Below are 21,991 nucleotides of genomic sequence, written 5' to 3'. Positions count from 1 at the left end.
AAATGTTATAAAGATTCCTTTGACAACGTTCATTTAACGTTGTAGTGAAACGTTGATTTAACAGCTAAAAAACTTAACAAATGGATGTTATACAAACGTTCTGGTAACGTTTTATTCAAACGTTACAATGTTGTAATTAAACCTTCTTATAACGTCCATTTAACGTTTATTTGCTACCTGGGGTCATAACCGTGGCGCCACTTCACTGAGAACCTTAGTGTCAGTGGTAGCCTATTTAGTGCTATAATGGATTACCCTTATATAAAGTGGCTGGGATCGAGGGGCTGTGTGGCGCGTGGATTACCCTTTTATAAAGTGGCTGGGATCGAGGGGCTGTGTGGTTGCGTTGATTACCCTTATATAAAGTGGCTGGGATCGAGGGGCTGCGTGGTTGCGTGGATTACCCTTATATAAAGTGGCTGGGATCGAGGGGCTGTGTGGTGCGTGGATTACCCTTTTATAAAGTGGCCGGGATCGAGGGGCTGTGTGGTTGCGTGGATTACCCTTATATAATGTGGCTAGGATCGACGGACAGGGTTTTTCCGTGGATTACCCGTGGCTGGATCGAGGGAATACGAGTTTGTCGGTTTAACGGTATGTCGGTTTGTCGGTTCGTCGGTTTGTCGGTTCGTCGGTTTGTCGGTTCGTCGGTTTGTTGGTATGTCGGTTTGTCTTGAAAAGTACGCAGCCGAATTACTCCTTTTCTAAAAATGTATCCTTGAGCGGGGAACTATTCCACGCTATACTGGACTTGAACCACCCCGGACACTAAGTCGCGGAAGCCATATACGCGGTGATTTTAAATTCTTTTTAATTCAACTCTAATTATATCATCACTACTCAGCTCTCATTCATCCGATTTCAAAAAATAAACCATCATTGCAAACCTCTGATCTTTCTTGTTCTTACTGTTGTGTTTATTTAGTCATTTTGTCATCGTATTTTGTGTATGAAACGATTTTTCATGACTTGTCAAATATCCACGAGTCGCGCAAAGCGGTATCTATTGTTGTGTTGCTAAGATATTGATTTTTTCATGCGGGTGAGTCTCGCGAGGAACCGTTTTTTAGTAAAACAAAAGCGGTACTAAAATATTTAATTTCCAGCCACTTGAACTTCAAATATATTCTTTGGGGTGTAAACAATGAAAAGATAACAACATAAGGTCAGTGTAGGTAGTTTATTTATTGAAATCGGATGAGTAGTTGCCGAGGACCGAGTGGTTAAAGTGCCGACTGAGCGCCAGTCGGCAATTTCGAGTAGGCCTAAAATAACGACTACGTGACTGGGTGGGTGGTTCACGCGAGCTCTTTAGTATAAGTATACGGAGCTTCGCGAACCGGCCATTCTCAGGACTGGGTGAAGGCGCCACCAGCCGCGGTTAATCATCGGTTTATCGTCGCAAAATTTACAGTTCCTACGAATTATCGAAGACGGTTAAAAAATGTCGATAAAACGTCGGAAAACGATGCAGTATTTCGACGATCTACCGACGGCTAAACCGCCCATTTTCCGAGGGTTTTATCACGAAATAGCTAAAAAAATGATTTTAGAACAGAGGCCTACCCTAACTAAACAGTGACGGCATTCGACGGCTCAATTCAGTACTGAGTACGCCTTGTGTCAGTTAGCCGACATTAATTACACTATTTTACCGTTAAACTTTGACATTCTTCGCGACATTTTGACGTCACTAGTAGTTAGACTATGCCATTTTATCAAAGTACAGATTAATAGACGAAACGTTCTATTATCGGAGCGGGAATGGGCCTCCCATAAGCGCCATCTAGCCTACTACAGTTTGTTATAAAGCTCTATGGTTACTCGTAAACAATAGTCAATATGGCGGCCGCCGTATTATGGAAGTAGGCCTAACGGTTAGTATGCAGGTTAGTAGCTCCAAGATGCGAAGACAAGGCCTGAATAGTTCTGCTAACGAATTACGGTTATCAATATGATATCCAGGCTCCGTCCCTGAGATGTAAAGTTAGTTGTTACCTACAAATTCAATGTCTCTATCTCTCCAACCTGACAGTGACTTCTACTTGAGAGCATTCCGGGGTGGCCTAATATTAGCTCGCTAATTTTTGGTAGTACATACCTGATAAAGGTCTTAATAGGACCTGAAAGGACGGGCAGTCGACCTAGATATTATTTTTAATCCATTTGAAACTGTATTAAAGGATATCCAAAAATTCTTCACTGATAGAAAGGGGTCAAATGAAGAGAAAACTCCATGATTTGAAAATGAAAGTTTAACAATATGTTTCCATGCCCACATACCAAACTTCAGTTGGTACGGTAGGCATGGAGAATATTGTTGAACTTTCAAATCATGGAGTCTCTTTTCTCTTATATGAACCCCTCTTAATTTCAGACTTAATGCAGATTTTTTGGATATCCTTCAATACAGTTTAAAGTGGATTAAAAAGCAATATTTTAGGTCATCTGCCTGTCCTAATAAGACTTTTATCTAAATAGAAGTTCACTGTTGAGTGATATTATAGGCCTAGATGTGAAATGATCTGCCATCGATACTAAAACTGACTGAGCTAGGCCACCCGGAATGCTCTCAAGTCAGGTTGAAATAGACATTAGATCATTGGTGGTAAGCGTTTTAAAATCGGATGGGCTTTTGTGAAAATATCTGATCGTCAAACTAAACCACAGTCAGGTTACTGACTACCTGAGACGAAGTCGGAAATATCGTCGTCAGGGTTCAACTCCATAGCCTAATAGGTAATATAGGCCTAGTTCCATCTTAGGCTAAATGAGGTGAGTGGTTTGGTTTCAAATTGCCGTCAAAAACCCGATAGTCGACCAGTCACAGCATCTATTTCACCCTCACAATCACAGCATCTATTTCACCCTCAAAATCACAGCATCTAGGCCTATATCATCTTATTGCCGATTGTCGAATCTAGAAATGGTCGACTATCAGGTTTCTGATTGCTGATTGTCGACCCGAGAAATTGTCGACTATCAGGTTTCTGATTGCCGATTGTCTACCCGAGAAACGGTCGACTATCAGGTTTCTGATTGCCGATTGTTGACTTCTGAAAATTACTTCACGTGCCTCCTTCTATCGATCTGCGCGTATTAATACTTTTCTCAGTGAAAATGTTGGACCCACAGATCTACTTTTACCTGTTCTGGAGTTTAGCCGTCATCAGTACGACAGTAGTAATCTGTGTGTGTGTGTGTGTGTGTGTGCGTGTGCGTGTGCGTGTGTGACTGTGTGGTTTAGTTTCACTCACGATCGGATATTTTCACAAACCACAGTATAACTGCAGAGTATGATTAAGACCAGACCTGGCACAAGTTTCTCTCCAACTAAGACCGATTTAGTGTGCCCCAAAATTTGGAACGGACCCAATTCGCTCTTTTTTAGGTCAGTCCAAATAGGTGCGTTCACACAACATTGATTAAACCGGTCTAAATGACACAATAGATAAGCACTCGTCTCGGATAATTGACTCCTAAAATTTAGGTAAACATTCCCTAAAAAACCCCTAAAATTCTGGAAAGACCAATCTGTAGGAACAATGTTACCCTAGGTCTACATAATCTGAATACCAGTCATTGTTACGGGTTCCCTACAACATCTGACGCTAAACTGTCATATAGAGGACGGTTAACTCCTGTTTATTGCAATGCAACAACGGATTTTAGTGTCAAATCAAACCTTTGTACTCAAATGAATTAATTAGTTACCTTGTTGACTTTGAAAACGTGTTTTATAATAATATTTTTTATGATTTAAATCGGAACAGGAGAATTTATTGATTTGATTTGAATTGAATTTATTGCCGCAGATGGGATTTTCATTTCGGACTAAATTGATAAAATGTATAAATTTAGTATGTCTCTCTAAAATTAGGCCTACTCTAAATATTATTTTTTGTTGATAAAACGCATTAATTTTGGTGAATTTCACCTTAGGAATTTGAAACAAGAATAATAGAGTAAAACCTCCCTTAGTGAACACCTCTATTTAGTGAACACCTCCCTTAGTGAACACTTTTTGCCCGGAACCAAATTTTCCCTATTCATTTTCAATTAAACAGAACCTCCATTTAGTGAACACCTCTCTATAGTGAACACTTTTTCTGGTACAAAATGAGCATTATCCCTCTCTATAGTGAACAGTGGCCCCATCCCAGAATGTCTAGACAGTCAAAATTTGCAAGTAGACTCATTGTTATCAGTATAGGTGTTCATCATATACCATATGTTCATAACTCATGGTCATTCAAGGGCTAATTGTCGCGAATAGTCCTTAGGCAGTTACTAAGGTTAATTTGTGACTGTATTTATGAATGGGCAGTTGTTATTGTTAAATGAATACTTTACTCTGAATGTTTGTTAAACTGAATTATGATAACAATCCTTGGATCATATGTAGCAATGTATTGACTAAATAAGTGTACTCAAACGTGGTGAACGGATAATAAGATAAAATCCCACTATTTACAGATTAAAAGAATTTAAAAACCAGACTTAATTTATTAAATCTAGAATATATAAAGACACGACATTTCGATCTCACCCTAAAGATCATCGTCAGGTGTCATTGATAGGCCTAATCCAAAATATATAATGCTTTAAAAGTAATGAAGTCTGTGTTTTACTTGGTTTTGGATTAATGCTTCATATTGGGAGTAGTTACTCAAACTGCTGGTAGGTGGCGTGATGCAAATATCTGCTACCTCTATTTAGTGAACGCCTCTCTATAGTGAACATTTCTTCCGGAACCCCAAGCGTTCACTATAGAGAGGTTATAATGTATCTGCATTGGCATCAATATCAGTCCAAGTTCAAGTCCAATCCGTAACTTACACTCTGATCATGCAACACAAAAAGCCGCCATATTTGTTATGTTGCTTCACTTCAACTATTTTTTGAGGCGACTAGTCAAAAGTTTTGAGATACTGCGATCATGAAAAGCTACTTTGGATTAGGCCTATCAATTTATGCTCGCAGACAATAGTTAATTTCCATCGGATTACAGGACAATCAGTTTGAGGAAAGTTAATGGTGTTTTAAGGGGTGAAATAGACGCTCAAAGCCTCGTCCCTCAAAGTGAGGGACGAAAATTAACCTTTCAAGATTAATTTTCGTCCCTCATTTTGAAAGTGCTCATGAGCACTGCCGCCCTAGACGTTGTTTGGGGAACGACAGCTAGGTACTAGACTACCCTATACATGGACCGAACGCTCAAATTACTCATTTCTACGACTGGATAGAGAAGATAATGGAATAATGGTCTGATCTCGTTGGACATTTTCCTTTTCAATTCCAGTAAAAGTTGAAGGATTTTCAAAATGGAAGCAACTGTTGCCACCACAAATCCCAGCAGCCATGAGCCTCCTATGTATCTGCAGAGACCCTCATCTGGCAGGTCGCAACATGTCAGTCATATTTTAGCTCAACAATTTCGTGACGTTTTCACACGTGATCGTGTTGAATCGGATACCATACGAAACCTGAACGTGTCTAGGGGCGGTGCTAGCGCCTTCCATCAGCGATATGTGGCTGCTTTACAAAGGGTAAGTCGGTGAAATGCTCCAGGCCTATATCTTTTGGAAGTGGATATTCTTCCAGTTAGCGCCATTTTTGCCATTCTCAGCTGACTCATCCACGCTATCGCAATTGCCGCACGTGCGACAGTTAAAGCTGCTTCGAAAAATTAAAAAGTTGCCAAAAAAACTACAAGCATATATAAAGACAAAGGTTTAGTTCACATTGATCCTATAGATATCAGACTCATGCGCAATAACCTTCTCACGTCGTTGTTTTTGTCTAATTATATACGCTGCGTTGGTATTTTTCTTTATACCGTCATTGTTTTCGTCTAATTATATACGCTGCGTTATTTTTATATTACGCGGTATTTTTCTTTATACCTGGGGCCAGTTAAACTTGTTTAAAAGGTGGATTACTCTTATCCGGCGTATAACTCTAATCCGGATGGATAACTTATTGGAAAATTAACTAGCCTGGATAAAGTTATACGGCGGATAAAGTTGCATGTATACATTTTTGTATAACCGGCCCCTGGTTCTCCAATACATCCTTCTTCAATGAAAATGCAAAAATAATTTTACCTAGTCTTCCAAGTGGCACGGGTGACAGTCAACCATACCAGTACAGCTAACCACAGCTAGGAAAGAAGCGGTTGCTGATGCCATGATTTAATTGCAAAGAAGGTCAACTTTAGCTTTCAGTTTAGGCAGTTGAAGTTTTATTTATTGAGGCCCTGAGAAGTCCACAGAACGCGTCTTCAGAAGCATGAATTACAAAATTTTTCGGGCTTACGATTGCCAATTAAAACTTGTGCCAACCGAGCGCGCTGTGTGCTTTGGTTTGCGTGTATTACGGGATTTATTATGTTGTGAGACAGTCACAAAATTATCCAAATAAATTGATTACATTCATCTTGATTTCTCTCTTGCTAGTAGTAATCAATCAATCAGAGTTCCATGAGTAAAGTTGACTAATTTTAACATTTTTTACTTCGTTTTTATCAATAATTGCTTGATGATTGTTAAGTTTTTTGGGGGTAACAGTTGCTTGACGTAACGGTTAATCACTGTTAATACCGGTAGGCCTAATACTTATTTCTTTTATCAGGTTCACGAGGAACATGAAAGAAGAATGTTAGAAGCTACAATGTTGGAACGGCACATAATGGAATCTCAGGCTCGGGCAATGGTCGCTGATGAACGTGAATTAGACAAACTCAACAGCACCTGTCGAGGTTACCCAATTGGATTACCCCCTCCTCCAACTCATTTCAGGTCGTGTATCAACAATGAACTTCTCAGGAAGCATAACCTAATTACTCCAAATGATTATACCTCAGAACAGATACCAACAGTGCCTCCTCCTAGTGGTATGTATCAGTCTATCACTCCCACCCCACTACCAGTAGGAACTGAGCCAATCTAGTTTTCATGGGAATGATATTTTCTAGGCCTAGTATGTGATAGGAACTCTGCATCAAAACAGCCACAACAGTGTTGGATATGGAGGGATCTGAATGAAATAGAACAATTACTATGTGGATGTTCCACGATCAGTTTTTTGAAAATGACCCATAGAATTGGGTCGATAGGTCAAATAGGCCTACTAATTTAGTTTAATTCTTTATTTTTGCTGGTTTTTACAACAAAATACAGGACCCAGTTCCACAGTTGTGAGTTAGAGTTAAAATTAGTTCATTTTGAATGTTTTAACCCAAAGTCAAATCTTAACTCAGAACTGTGGAACTGGACCCAGATGATTTCAATGAATACCTATACGCTGCAGCCTGGAATTAGCTTAATGCATAATACGTCTGGGTTCATCCTGAGATCACCATCTTTTCATTTCAGTTTTTTGACAAAATGCAATAAAGATCCATACATAAGTAGAATAGATGGGGATGGGTTTTTTCCCTGAAATGTGTCCTGACCGTGTTATGTATATTTTGGATTAGCCTACTGTTCTGTCTACCTGGCAAGTGCTGATTGCGTAAAATGAAATTGAAAATGAATCGGATTTCAAACCATTTTGAACTATAGAAAACTTAACTCGGAGACAAATTTGGAATTAAGTTACCTCGACTAGGATGTACTGTCATCTAGAACCAGTAAATTTCATAATGTACATGGATCATTGTTCTTTTATTGCAGCCCCCTCTGTCCCTGATTACGCTCGAGACACTTCATCTGTTTTGAATCGACAGTCCACATCATATAGCAACAAAAGTCATGTGACAAATGATTATGAGGCATCTGTTGAGTTTGATGTTGCGGAGGAACAAGATTTTCACGGCCACAGTGAATGTTCGGACACTGAAACTGATAATTCCTACTTTGATCGATCAATGTTGGTGCGTATCTGGTTCCTATATTTGATGACTATAGGTTGAATGGCCGGAAATGCCTATTAGATTTAGATAGATTCTGGATTTAATGCACTTCTCAAACATAAAGGTGGCTGTCACAAGTTCTTGAACTGCTCTGAATTTGATTTTCGTCTTGTTACCCCATCTGCAAGCCAAATCCACAACGTAGGGCCTATGAGACTGAAGAAATAAATGATCGACAAGTATCAGTGATTTATTGCTTCCCACTATCAGCGAATATGGCAACTCAAACGCCAGAACCGCCAAATAGGTGATGGATGATAAAACACGCCACAATACTGGCACCATACAATTTAGCAAGGCTGACAAAGAAGCATGTACTACAGCCTTCCACATAAGTTAGAGCTTTAAGTCTTTATACCGTAATTTGTTGGTTAAAGCCGCCAGTCACTGGTCTCGTCAATCCTGGGTTTATGGGTTCAAACCTGGTGGCGACAAAGTTTCTTGGTCGAAAGGTTCTTCTCTGGTCTCACCCCCAATGGGAAAAAGAAACATTGAAGCCGCTTAAAATGCCCTGCGTGGCGCTTACCGGGTTGAGGGTGTAAAAAAAAACCTACTACGTACATACGTTTAAGCTCGATATCATACCCAAATTCAGGTATCGCCTTAGGATTCGCAGCTATTGGAAATTTGATCACTTCATTTTATTCCCATCTCCTCCCATCTCCCATCACTTGAGAATTTTCTGCTAATAGAGGATCTTTAATTCTGATCGCTAAATTTTGTGTTATTTCAGAAACCGATGAATAACTTATGGCAGGAACACACAAGCGAGTTTCAACGTGAACAAAACCGTATCGATCTCGCGAATCTCGAAGCGCGAACAAACTTCTTGAAAAATCCTCGCCATCAGGTGTCACGTGCTGAGATTGGTGAAACGCGAAGCCTACTGAAACCGCGCAATAAACCACCGAAAGAAATCGGCATCAAACCAAAAACGACGAAAACCGTTGATAAAAAAATACCGATATTTCTGGCATCGCCCCCGATTATTCGATTCAATGAGTATAAAGTTGGACAAGCCTATGAACAAACTCTCGAGTTGAAAAATGTGAGCTCTGTTTTACAACCATGTCGTGTTGTGCCACCCAAGTCGAATTATTTCTCAGTTGGATTAGGACAGTTCCCGGGTGATAGTGGGTTAGTCGCTCCAGGAATGAGTTGTCAGTTTACCGTCAGATTTATAGCTGATTCTCTTGGAGATTTCGCCGACGAGATTCTAGTACAGACTCAATCATCTGAAGCGATTAAAGTTGCACTAGTTGCGAAACGAAATGCGCCGATTCTCACTCGTAAGTTATTTATTCATTCTGATGTATCGTATTAGCATATCTCAGTGCTAATGCATTCTTACCCTGACAATGCTGGGAGTAAATTCAGAAATTCACTGTCCATTGTAGTGCGGTGTAACATCTATGATTACTGAGTTTTCTCCATGGTACAGTGTATCATTAGTGTCTTAGTTCACAATGTTTGATATATGCTGTCATCTGTTCATAAGGAAAGTTAGTTAATGCCCATATTTGACCACAGTTGGGTGCATGGTAGGACATGCTCATTCTCAGATTCATGAAAAGGACTCTTATCTTAGAATCTAGTGATATCCCTGTTTCGCAGTATCTCTGTCAGATAAACCACGGATACCCCTATTCACGGGCTGTCAAATGATCAGCTTCCCGTAGTAGGGATTCCAACAGCTACTAGTGTAAATTGTAGGCTTATTGATTTGGACGTAATTTCAGAAAATGCATCACATGGCATTACAAAAAAGTTATGTAAATAACTGAGTTCATTTTTGTCTCCATGGATTCCATTTTGCTTTGAACTTTCAAAACTTTCACTCAAAATGTTTTGTGAAAAACGTGTTTTCTGTTTTGGTGAAACAAATGTTATGCTGTGCGCGGCTGTAACATTGTTAGTTTTAAGCGATATAGAAATTGTAGGCCTAGCTACTGCATACTGTTTTTTATTTGATTTTTGATGGGTTTCATCGTCAGACTGTTTCACTGTCTGTCTGTCTGTCTGTCGGTCGGTCGGTCAGTCGGTCGGTCGATTTAAACTGTTTGTGTGGACCGATAATTCTGTGCTGTAAATTGGCACATATATTCTGTACTTGGTGTAGATGGCGCAGCTTGGTTTATATTTGATTCTGATATTTATAAGTGCTCAAATTTGGTTTTAAAATAGTCAACGGTTCTCGTTAGTTCAAGCCGCTGTAGTGATTTACTACGGCGACGCTCAATACACTGGCTGTGTGTGTGTAACACAGAACACGTTTGTACATGAAGATATTGATCGCACAGCACGCGCGATATTCACCCCTAATGCCGAGCGAATTGGGAGTGCTCCGGACACAACTAAGCAGTGAGAACTTTTGGAATTCGGATAAGACCGGATCATTCTTTGCTGTTTCAGGCAGTCGCCACTCTCTACGTAAAAACCAGCGTAAATTAATTGGCCAGCTGAGATTTCTGCCCCGATAATATCACTGCAGGTAGCGTGCATCCACTATTTTCTGCAGTGATAACACCACACGCAGTATACGCCCGAGATCCGTGTTTTGATCAACACTGAGAACTAATCTTAAGTAATTAAAGTTGGTATTAAGTGTCATCAATTGAACCCGTCATCTTTTATGCCCTTACGTTAGCAATCGTTGGAGCCCGTATCTTGTATTAAGTTTGCAACATTGATGATTTTGATATTCTTAATACTTAGTGCACGACGCGAGTCGATTGCATTGTCTGCAATAACGCTTTATCCGTCAACCATATATGTATCAATTACGTATAGTAATAGATAACGTTTCCCACAGAGAAGATAAGTGTTTTTACCGCGTGCACACAGACGTGCATCAACGGACCCATATTTTAATTGTCGAATGGTCATGCGAAGACATGGCGTCACATTTAAAACCGTTTTAAGCTTGGGCCTAAATTGCTTTACTATTAAAAGATATCCTATCTGATGAATGAAACTATTGAAAGCCACATTCACTCAGTTGATGAACTTGATTTCAACTGTAACTGGCCGTCCTGGTTTAAACTGTACTGACCTGAAATTTGAAAAACTTATATAGCAGCTTCTGATTTTGTTTGTCGTTTTAGTTGTTTTATGTCATTGTCTCACGGGATCAAAATTGTTAAGTCCAAAATGCCCATAATTAGTCTTGCGTAATTGTCGTTCTTCCGCTGGTGAATATTGTTTTCGTGTTCCACTTGGTCAATCGTAAGCCATAGCCCCTCAGGGTACAGCTAGTAATTGGCCTTAAGGTTCAGTCTGTGAACAGCTTCAAAACACTCGTGTTGAATCATCGATGTGAAGCTTGTACCCCATGGACTGCATGGTCATTGGCCTATGCCATGGGTTCTCGGCGATTGTGCCGAGGAGGTATATTGCATGTATTCTATACCTGTGGTGAGAGCAGACTGTAACCAGTGGTCATGGTAAGTATACTCACTAACGTTTTACCTTGATAGTATGGATTAAACATGCACCGCATCAACACGGTTATTTCCATTCACTTTTAAAGTCAATACCGAAACCCATCATGGAAAGTTTCTTTCTGGTTGAATATGAAAACTTCCTTGACATTTTCAACTCACGATAATTGGCAAATCAGCTTAATCGTCTTAAATTTTTCAGTCCCTGAAGTAATAGATGTTGGATTTTGTTTGACCGGTGCGTGTCGAGTTTCCCACATTACTGTTAAGAATTCTGGAGGAGATGGTCGATTCTGTTTACTCAATGAAGAATCCTGGCCTGCAACTAATTTCAAGGTTTGTTAACCCTTTGTTGGCGAGAACCCCATACTGCAAGCAAACGATTTATCAGGCCATGCATGATATGGGGATTCCATATAAGAATTTCTTAGAAAGTTTCATGTCCTCATACAGTACACCATACCGCAAAGCAACTAGTTATCTATCTCTACACATCACCTACAGCATGAAAATATCAACCCTTTCCATGCTGGCCATTTTACATTACATTATATAATACTGAGATGATTATTGGGTAAACAAGTGTATTAGTTAATTTTGCATTATTCAGAATCTACTCAACCTTAATAAACAAACTATACACCAACAATTAAGATATGACATAGAGCTACTTTTCGGGTTAATTTTCGTTGGTTAAGATTGGTGCATTGAGGTCATGTGACCAATGTCAGCCATCTTGGAATCGAAATTGCCTCGGAAGTTTTCTGGAATCTAAACCTTAAAAAATTGTAATCCTCAAAAAGAGCCAATTTCCATGCTGACATAGATAGCTTGTTTTCATTGATATGATGACATAACAAAATTTATTTTAACCATATTTTCCACAGAAATATGAAATCATAGAACCTGATCTTGAACAATATTGTACTAGTGGGTAATGTTGCGTTCGGGTGACTCCTGTGCACTTAGGACTGCACAGATGTTACCTTCGTTTTCTCTTCCACAGACTCCATGAAAATATTGAGAATATTATTTCTGCATCATTTATTTTGAATAAAATCCTAATTGATAATCCAATAGGCCTATGTATCTAGGTCACTAGGCATGTGTTTTATCACAAGACTTGTCATAAGTTTATGAAGCCTTCATATTCTCTCATAAAATCTACCGGAGCACCACCTAGTAGAGGTTTATTACCACCAGGAAGCGTTCAAAAGCAATAGGGTTTGAGTACTAACATCATAACTTGATGTTAAGTGATGAAGGGGACACGTATGTTTGGTATGTTCTACTGGCTTCCTAGAAGGGGGTGTAAATTTTGCTAAAACATTTCATGCTGTCATCTCATTTGGCTCAAGCCTAAAGTGTTTGGTCTAATATTTCTTCTCTGGAATCGCAAATCGGAGTATGAAATATAGTATTAGATGAATATAATATTAGATGCTTTCATTATGTTCTTGAGAAATAACTATCATCAGATTCATGACTCAGTCTAAAGCATTGTACTTAATGGATCTGACATTCATTGGAGATCATTATCATGTCGTTCTCAATTTTGGACGAATGATGTATTTCCTCGCGCTTGAGTTTTGAATGCATTCAAAACTAACACGTGATGAGGGCTGAATTCAGTTACTTAACTATATCTGTTCCATCATGTTGCCCTCAGATTCTATGAAATTCTGTTTCAATTTACTATATTTTTTTCATTTTTCAGACTGCTGTGAATCCGGAATGCCTACAGGTGGCCCCATTTTCAATCTCTCCATCTGTTTTTGATTTGAAGAGCGGAGAAAGCACACTATTGGAAGTAGTCTTTCAGCCGACAGGCATTGAAACCTACCAGCGAAATATCTGCATGATCTGTGATAACTGTCAGGTTCGAAATTATACCATAAGAGGCATTGGACAAATTGCTAGAGTTGAATTAGTTGATATCGAAGGTGGACTGAAATCACCATTACCAGGAGCGTGGCGGGACGTTGCTGCCCAGCATTATTATGTGTTCGATGATTTGAACCCTTTCACTTACCTTCAACGACGAATGAAAATTCGCAACGCGGCAAATATCGATTTACCATTCAGTTGGAAAGTGACGAAGCCACACTTGGTTTCTCCGTCCGCTCGCGAAACCGGTGATCTCGAACTTCCAGTCGAACGATTCATCGATCATAGTTTCATGGTTGAGCCAGCGGAGGGTGTTTTAGCAGCGGGTATGGAGGCGGAGTTCTTGGTCGTGTTTGCTCCACCAGAAGTGAGAGATTTCCACAGTGTTTTACACCTGGTCTTACACGAAATTCCGATGATTCATGAAGCATCAACTGATGAGAACAATAAATTAGGTATGAACAAAATGCACGAATGTAACACCCAATTCATCTGGGTTCTTCAAGCAAAATGAACTAGATTAAATATTATCATACTGTATATAGGCCTATGGGTTCTAAATATCTAATTTTTTGACAAATAACACAGTCTTGAAATAAATAGGGATTGATAAAGTTGTCTGTGTCATTTTCAGCCGGTCCTCTTCAAACATCAATCCAAGATGCCACCGTTCTAGAAGTAGAAGTGGTTGGTAAATGCGTTCCACTGAGTGTCACTATAAATCCATCTGCTGTTATATTCCCTGGCAAGTTGACAATCGGATCGACCGCTAGACGAATATTTCAATTCAACAATCACAGCATGTCACCAATACTATTCCAATGGGATTTTACTAATGGTACAAATCTTGCATTCGTAGAGCCACCTATTGGTGAATTAGGTAAGTAGCATTTGTGTTGTCAAAAATTGTGGAAATGGTGATAAAATGTACCGGATCAAACTTCAGACCTCGGAATTTATTCAATATTGCCATGAGATGCATTAACCAAGTGGTTTAAGTAGGAACTGGTTTACAAAAAACACTACTTTAAAGACATTGAATGATTGATAAGCTTTGAGTGTAAAAAAACTGGTATTATCTTGTTTTACAGATGGAATGACAAGTTGTTTTTTGGAGGTGATAGTGTCTGGAACAGAACCTGGTAAGATTTCAGAAACTTTGACATGTTTTGTGGAAAACCTGGAGGAACCAATTTACTTAAAGATTGAAGCTGAAATGAAGGTATGCATGCATTCATCTAACTGTGCTGATTACTTCCTTATGGGTGAACTCCCCTACCTGCTTCCACAGCTATGGTTACATTTAGCTGTACTAGAGTTTTACTACATTGAAAATGACCTTATCTTTACTCAAGAGTTAATTACCTTATCTTTACTCAAGAGTTAATTCTAACTGTACAACTGGGTCCAGTGCACTAATGATAACTTGTAAGCCTTTTTGTCTCTGGATTTTGAGACTAGAGCCTATAGGGAGTCTACTCTCAAGACCATACAGACGGCAGTTTCAGGTTTACTGGTATTTGTTAGTGTTTGAACTCCATGATAGATGCCTCCACTGGTTTTGTTTATGTCCAGTTGCTTCTCCACGTGGTTGATTCATATCATTTCCAATCTAATTACAATTCTTCATCACGACTAAACAGGGTCTTTTAGGGAATACATTGAAACGAAGGCTTTACTCAATGTTTGGAGCTCTGGGGATCTGCAGGCATGATTCCATTCATATACTGATTGTACTTTTCCAAACCCAGAAGTGAACAAACAACACTTGCTTACTGATGCGAGTAATTTATTCATAATCGAAAAATTATCAAGCGCTATTGATCGTCGTGTAGACTCTACATACTTGTAGTGTCGAGGCTAGTCTCAGGTTTAGTTATACTGAGACCATTGCTCTCGTGTAGATGAGGCTATCGATGTTTCACAGGGTCCAGTTTTGACAAGAAGTTGGCAACCACAATCATTTGAACAGGCTTAGCCGTTATGATATCCAATTTTGTTTTCTTTTTCAAAGGGTCCAGAGGTTGTAATTGACGTGCCCGATTTGAATTTTGGTCTGGTCAGATTAGGAGAAACCGTTGGTCAAACATTCACGATTAGAAATCTGTCGAGTTTACAAGCGAAATGGACATTACAAGAATCACCAGCCTGTGCTGCTCTGCTCGACCCGATGGCTGAAAGTGAATTCAAGTTTGATCCAAGCGCTGGTGAACTGCGCCCCTTGGAGGAGAAAATGATTGAAGTTCGATTCCAACCAACGAGCGTTAAAACGGTGAATACTGTGTTTGAACTTTCAGTCGACGATGGAAATGAGGTGTGAGTAATTTCGAACATTTTACTGTTGCTCTAGGACATATAATGATATTTATTTGTCTCTTTTTAAACACATTTTTTCAAAACAAAGATTATGGGCAAAAAGGGGGAAAAAGATTCAAAAACGATAACGACAGCAGTAATGATATTAGAAATGAGCAAATGAGAAAGTAAGAAGGTGATATACACTAATATAAAACAATCATCAGGATAGTCATAATTAGTAATCAGATACAATGGCCAATGATATTAAATTTTAAGTAAATTTGCTAGTTAAAGATGATAGATAGATTGAATAATAATGATTATGATGATAATGATAATGAATAATTAAATTATGTGATGAATAGAAATGATGAATGATAATTGTAATTCTATAATCATTAAAGTCAAAAGAGAGAGAGAAATCACAAACAGGGTCTGATAAGTAGTATACAAACAGATCAATGATTACTACTATTATCATTCATTCCCCACTCCACGGTAGCAATCCCAACTGTTCCCTTTAGCTTTTAGCCCACTTGGAACTTAAGACCCAAGTGGGCATGGTGTCCTTGGACCCCTAGTTATGATTATATTTCTAGACGTATCGGCCCCACTCCGCGCGGTTGCGCCACCGTGCGGGATTTGCGCGAAACAGCAAACACAAACATGGCCACTCTCTCAATTTTCAATGATAGAAATCGTGTGTGCATTTCAATTATTTCGGCTGTTAGGGTTATAAGGCACAATATAAGTTGATGATGTGATATGGCGATGTTAATTAATGATAATGCCGCAGTGAAGCTAGTCACGAACGGTGCCGATTGAGTGTACAGCTGCCAAAAACACTGAAATGTGCGTAGTTGCGTAACTATTTGCAGTGAATTACAGACGAAACATGAAGCCTTAACAGCCGTTTAAAAAAAAATTATATCAATCGCAATTGTAAAATAAAAATGAGATAGAACCTAAGTTAAAATTTTGGCCATTTCTAAAATGTTATTACTAATTTTTAGTCTGTGCGGAACGTTTAGTTTTCCAACAATAATGAGGGGTGGTAGGTAGTCATGCAATTCAAGTCATCATTAATTACACGTTACTTCCGTGTTGTTGAAAATCTCGCGAGTCCTGGACCAAACCCCAATGAACAAGGTTATCTGTGTGCTGGCCACAAATGCACACAGATCACACTACACTACCCATTACACACTCCAGTACCCACAGCTTTCATAAATCCATCCAAATATTTAGTGTCTTTCTTCCTGGATTGAAGCACAACCATGATGTGCAGGTTGTACCTGTGGGAAGATAAACCCTTATTGATTTTGGCATTGAAACCTCAAAGGTCTCTATGGCTCCAATTGATTTTCTCCAATACAAATGTTAGCACAACCATGATACATTGGAGGTAGGAGAGGATGACCCCTTTCAATAATCGGGAACGGGGGTCTGAGGCCCTCTCCTGTAAAAATTTTGTATTAGGTGCTCAGATGTACTTTCCCAGCATTTGGGGTCATAATAAACTAGTGTAAGTTCTGTAATTTTTATAGCCTTTGGCTAGAAAGCGATCATTGGCAGTTTGCTTGAAGCACTTTTCTGATGGAGATTGGCAGTCCTACATTCATAAAATAGTTCGATGTTCTTCCATTCATATAACTAGATTTGTCAATAAAGCTCAGCAAGCATTTATTTATTAGGCCAGCCATAGGCTGAGCCTATTACTATACAAATGGAGCAAATTTAAATGACATGGTTTCCAGAGCTAAGGCTATTTGACCATGCGACTATATGCAAAGTATATATTCATACAAATCATTCATCAGAGCATTATCTATTCTCCAACCCCTACGAAGCTGAATTTTGAAAGAGGGCCTCGTTAAAATTTGTATGAGCTCTTTCGCGAAAATCTGATCGCAGAAATATCTGTTAAATGTGTAATGCTATCTGATCGAAGATTGTCACTGACAGATTTTCAACCTATGTCGGCTACAGGGGCGGCTAATCTTTTCATGGGGTGGACATGAAAATTAAAGGGGCAGGCTGTCCTAATGGGACCCCTAATGGAGAACACTGCTTGTTGTTACTATCTACACGTATACCTGGCTGAAAATAGTGCCAAATGCTAGTTAGGTCATAGGCTATAGGGTCTTATGTCAATGGTTGCCTCTCCTAAAGAAGATGAAGACTACAGCGGATATGTTTATCTAGACCTTCTATATTTACTCATAATCCAATGTATCTAAGTTTTACAGGGTAAGAATTTTCAAATTCTCAATTTTCAGACATTTGGCTACGTTTGCTGAGGTTCAAGTCCCAAAAGTTTGTTTACAGTCTTGTCAGTTGGATCTAAGGGATGTCTATGTTGGAGTGACTGTTACACAGGAAGTTATTTTGTTCAATCAAACGCTTCTTGAAACCAACTTTAAATGGCTGCAGGTATAGTGAACCCCACCAACTTTATCCTTTTTCTCCCTTATGTTCTCTTCTCCCTGTCAAATCTTCTTCTTTACCCACTTGGAACTTTAGTTCCAGCGCACTATTGCGTTCACTTTTTGTCCCCTGTTTGACCGTCCATCTGCAGACAGAATTTAGTTTTCTTCCACAAGGGAAATTTCTGATACGGTGTGATGTAGACCTATAGTCTATAGGAATCAAGATGACAGACATAAGTACCCACTATTCTTCTGCAAAAGAGGCACCTTGCATATTTTTGAATATTCAAAAGGACACAATTTCGGTGACCCACCTCATTAAATCTTATATCGTATGAAAGCCTCGATTATTTGCTCTAAAATAACATGAAATAATGCATGAAAATAAACAGCAAACAGTAAATGAAATTCGGTATCGTGATAAACTTGGATTTTCCCTTGAATTAGACGGTACATAGTGGAATTCCTGAGTGCTAATGGGTTAATAACTTTAATACTAACAAACTATTGGATGTAGGGCATTTGAACTTCACTAAGCAGTAGTTTATTGCTATAGACATAGAATGGTGCTGAAAAAGGAGGGGTCCACTGGGTGGGTAAATTTTTGGAGGTCCAGTGCAAAATGACCGCCCGGAAAGTCAGAATACAATTTTGTGTTTCATTGTTGATATTCATAAAGACACCGTAGATTACTATGTCCATCATATTAACCTTTTCTATGCTTCTAATCGCAGTCCAAATGATGTGATAGGTCCTTGTGGTCATGAGGGGGCAATAAATATTGAAATTGTCAGATTATTGAGCATTTCAAACTACTTTAAATGGCATGGTGTTTATGGACCTCTAGTCTTTTACAGTGTAGAGATATCTTTATTGAGTAAAATTTACAGCAGTTTAAAAGTTGGACCTCTATTGGTGCATTTTACCCAGTGTTAATCTGGTCCAAAAAAGTATGTTGTGCGTTGTGGTAATTCATCCAGTAACCAAAGGGTTAACTTATTTGTTTTGTAGGTTGAAGGGACTCATAGTGATCAATGTACTGTGGAGTTAGCTGAGAGCCAGGGAAATCTTGGACCAAGGGAAAAACGTAGCATCCAAGTTAATTTTACTGGTCTCTCAGTGATGGAGATTTCGAATGTTAAAATCCCATGTTCAATTGGTGGCATGGACAATCCATTGGTTCTTGCCCTAACAGCTGATGTCAGAGGTTTAGATGTCAGCTATATTAGTCTCAATGAAGATTCCAGGTACTGTGATCAGGGATTTTTCGGTTTCCAAATGTAACCCTCTGGACCCTCATCATCATGGACATCAGACACTAGGCTCCTAGCTGAAACCAGCATTCTAAAACCCCAAAAAAATTTGTCTTGAAATGATGCGCACTGACCTTTTCTTTCAATTTGTATATCGTTACAATTTTTTTTGGCTGGGAATCATCTGAATTGTGAGCCACATTGAAGATCAGTTCCGATGCTGATGTTAAATGTGTTTTTTGTATGCAGAAGTCAAAACTGCAATAATTTCTTACATCTTGAAAAAGGTCATTACTAGAATTTTCTTTCAAAAATCTTGTTCCCTCGTTTTTTCAGTATAAGGGATGATTTGACTGTAGATTTTGGAGATTCAGTCGCATTGAATTCAGTCGTTACTCGAAATATCATCATTAGAAATAATTCCGCGATAGCAGCCTCATTTTCCACTCGAGTCGAACATTTCTCCGGTAAACCACCGACACCGCCATCCACTAGTCGAGGGGAGAAGCGAGACTCGCCAAACAAAACGTAAGTTAGACTGAAAGTAAACCTTGTTTTTTCCATCTACAGGAATTATAATAAAAAATCATAGAAATGCACATTGCCTATTGCATGCTTACCAAAAATGTAGTGTTACCATTGTTATGGCTTATTACCATCACCTTGAGATTTTTTAGGATACACATGAATATCCATAATATTCATTAAAAAAAGTTTATCAAGAATTTTATAGTTTTTCCTGGCTGTCTTCTGTGTTTTAGTCGTGGACTGTTGCGTAAAACTGCAAATATCACTGATCCAAGCAGTAAATCCGAGGCCCGTGCTCAGGCAGAGATTTCTAGAGCGATCTTATCGGCAGGTTTAGGAGCAGCATTTGTGATAACTCCTGCAAATTCTACTTTACAACCTTTCGGTGAGTGGCCAGCACATTTTATTTGAGTCCAACTCATGAAATCCAAATCATCGGGCAGTCATAATAATATGTAAATTTACTGGCACCTAAATGCACATGGACTTCTAAATGTGTGTATATCAGCATACTCTACTGTATATCTGAATTTTGACCATTTTCTTTTTCAAAGGCTCATTCCGAACTCAAACATGAACCACCTGAACCACCCTATCACCTAAACATAAACTTGATCTCATTCTTAGGTGGATAATTTGGGGATTGAACTCAGCCGAAAATTTTTTTTTTCTATTCCTTTCAGGTGAACTAAAAGTTGAAGTAAAGGCTTACTGTGACATGTGGGGGATGTATGCGGATAAAATTATCTGTACGATTGACGACCTCAATCAGGTTATTCCTGTTACAATGGGTGTCATGGGTAACCCGTTAAATTTCCAGCTGACTGCAGCGAGTCCAGGCCAACGTCCGATCATTCGATTTGGCACACACGTTTCAGGAGTTAAAGCTATTTCACGGCAGATTCGAGTGAATAATACAAGTCCTTGCGACATCCGACTTGACTGGCAGATGTACAATATGCAAGCTGACGATCATCAAATTATTGATTTAATCGTTACATATGGCAGACCATTTCCTCCCATTGATGAAGACGGCAACGAAATTATTCCATCAAATACACGTAAGTAACCAAAAAACCTCCTCAACCTCCCATGAATTATATCAAATCATTATTATTATTGTGATTATTATTAAGTATTTCATGTAGTAAGAGATATGAAATATTATGAACAATCCGATATGAAATAGATATCTATTATCATTAATTGTGTCATTGATTAAAAAGTGCCTGTATTCATAAATTTTCCAAATCGTCATTCTTTGACTGATGGATTTCTTTTGATGGACTATGAAATATTATGAACATTTCGATATGAAATAGATATTTATGATCATTAATTGTGTCATTGATTAAAAAGTGCCTGTATTCATAAATTTTCCAAATCGTCATTCTTTGACTGATGGTCTTTTGATGGATTTCAGCGGAACCAGAGAAAATAGAGCGAGCACCGACTGGTTTCATTCCCGATTCACCAGATACAGTCAGTCAAAAAGCTGTCGGGTCGATCTGTCCTCCGGCGTCATCTGCTGCATCGGTTGACATAGACGATGATGACGACTGTGAGAAAGCTTCGACGACTGTTAATAAACTTATTTCTGTGAATTATCGGCTTCATGAAGGGATTGAATCATCATCTCCATTTTCGATTTCTCCAAACCAAGTGGTAATTAGAATTATGACGACTATTATAGGAGATACTCTTTGCCTCTAGTGATCAGTGTACCCACTGACCCCTTTTATCAGAAAGAAAAGAAATTTCAGAGCGCTAATAATGCCTGTGGGACGCTCTGCTGGTTGAGGGCAAAAAGATTAACAATTCAGATGAATTAATCCCTCGAGCTTAACTGCAATTTGTCTGAAACAAATATTGAAATATATTTAATGATTTGTTTATATATTACAGCATGTTCCTGCTAGGGGGTATTCGTTAGTTACAGTAACCTTCACCCCACCTGACAACGAAAGTGTAATGGAGGATATGGATTTGATTGGTTATGCCCTTGGATTTTTGAGTTTAGAAGATAAAGTAAATATCTTTTGATTGTCTAATCTTCACATTTATTAGCTCCGCTGTGACCGAAGGTCCGCGGGGCTGACGGGTTAGAGTGATGTCCGTCGTCGTCTGTCCGTCAACTTTTGGTTCAATTTGCTACTAGTGCTACAGTTCTATTCTAATCTTGACCAAACTTGGTATGAAGCTAATATGGGCCAAGGGCTAAAATTTTATAGAGCCGTTTTC

General features: G+C 38.9%; 1 protein-coding gene across 4 annotated transcripts in view; it reads left to right on the top strand.

Annotated features, from left to right (window-relative positions):
- Positions 1–1,766: 1,766 nt before the first annotated feature.
- The window catches only part of LOC141911504 (deleted in lung and esophageal cancer protein 1-like), a 35,271-nt gene continuing 15,046 nt past the window's right edge, over positions 1,767–21,991 (top strand). The window contains exons 1-17 of one of the 4 annotated variants that reach the window (XM_074802467.1): positions 1,819–1,889; positions 5,303–5,549; positions 6,634–6,895; positions 7,677–7,876; positions 8,649–9,204; positions 11,558–11,691; positions 13,073–13,697; positions 13,877–14,122; positions 14,334–14,464; positions 15,257–15,558; positions 17,820–17,973; positions 18,981–19,216; positions 19,559–19,750; positions 19,984–20,135; positions 20,434–20,811; positions 21,174–21,415; positions 21,656–21,778. In XM_074802467.1, the coding sequence (XP_074658568.1) occupies positions 5,325–5,549; positions 6,634–6,895; positions 7,677–7,876; positions 8,649–9,204; positions 11,558–11,691; positions 13,073–13,697; positions 13,877–14,122; positions 14,334–14,464; positions 15,257–15,558; positions 17,820–17,973; positions 18,981–19,216; positions 19,559–19,750; positions 19,984–20,135; positions 20,434–20,811; positions 21,174–21,415; positions 21,656–21,778 (4,158 nt within the window). In that variant the 5' untranslated portion in view covers positions 1,819–1,889; positions 5,303–5,324. Of the gene's footprint in view, positions 1,890–4,663; positions 4,681–5,302; positions 5,550–6,633; positions 6,896–7,676; positions 7,877–8,648; positions 9,205–11,557; positions 11,692–13,072; positions 13,698–13,876; positions 14,123–14,333; positions 14,465–15,256; positions 15,559–17,819; positions 17,974–18,980; positions 19,217–19,558; positions 19,751–19,983; positions 20,136–20,433; positions 20,812–21,173; positions 21,416–21,655; positions 21,779–21,991 lie in introns of those variants that run through there. The other 3 variants (XM_074802468.1, XM_074802469.1, XM_074802470.1) reach the window with 3 other exon arrangements.

The sequence above is a fragment of the Tubulanus polymorphus genome, chromosome 10, assembly GCF_964204645.1.
Source record: "Tubulanus polymorphus chromosome 10, tnTubPoly1.2, whole genome shotgun sequence".
In the NCBI taxonomy this organism is placed as follows: domain Eukaryota; kingdom Metazoa; phylum Nemertea; class Palaeonemertea; order Tubulaniformes; family Tubulanidae; genus Tubulanus; species Tubulanus polymorphus.
This window is presented reverse-complemented; position numbering and strand designations above follow the sequence as displayed.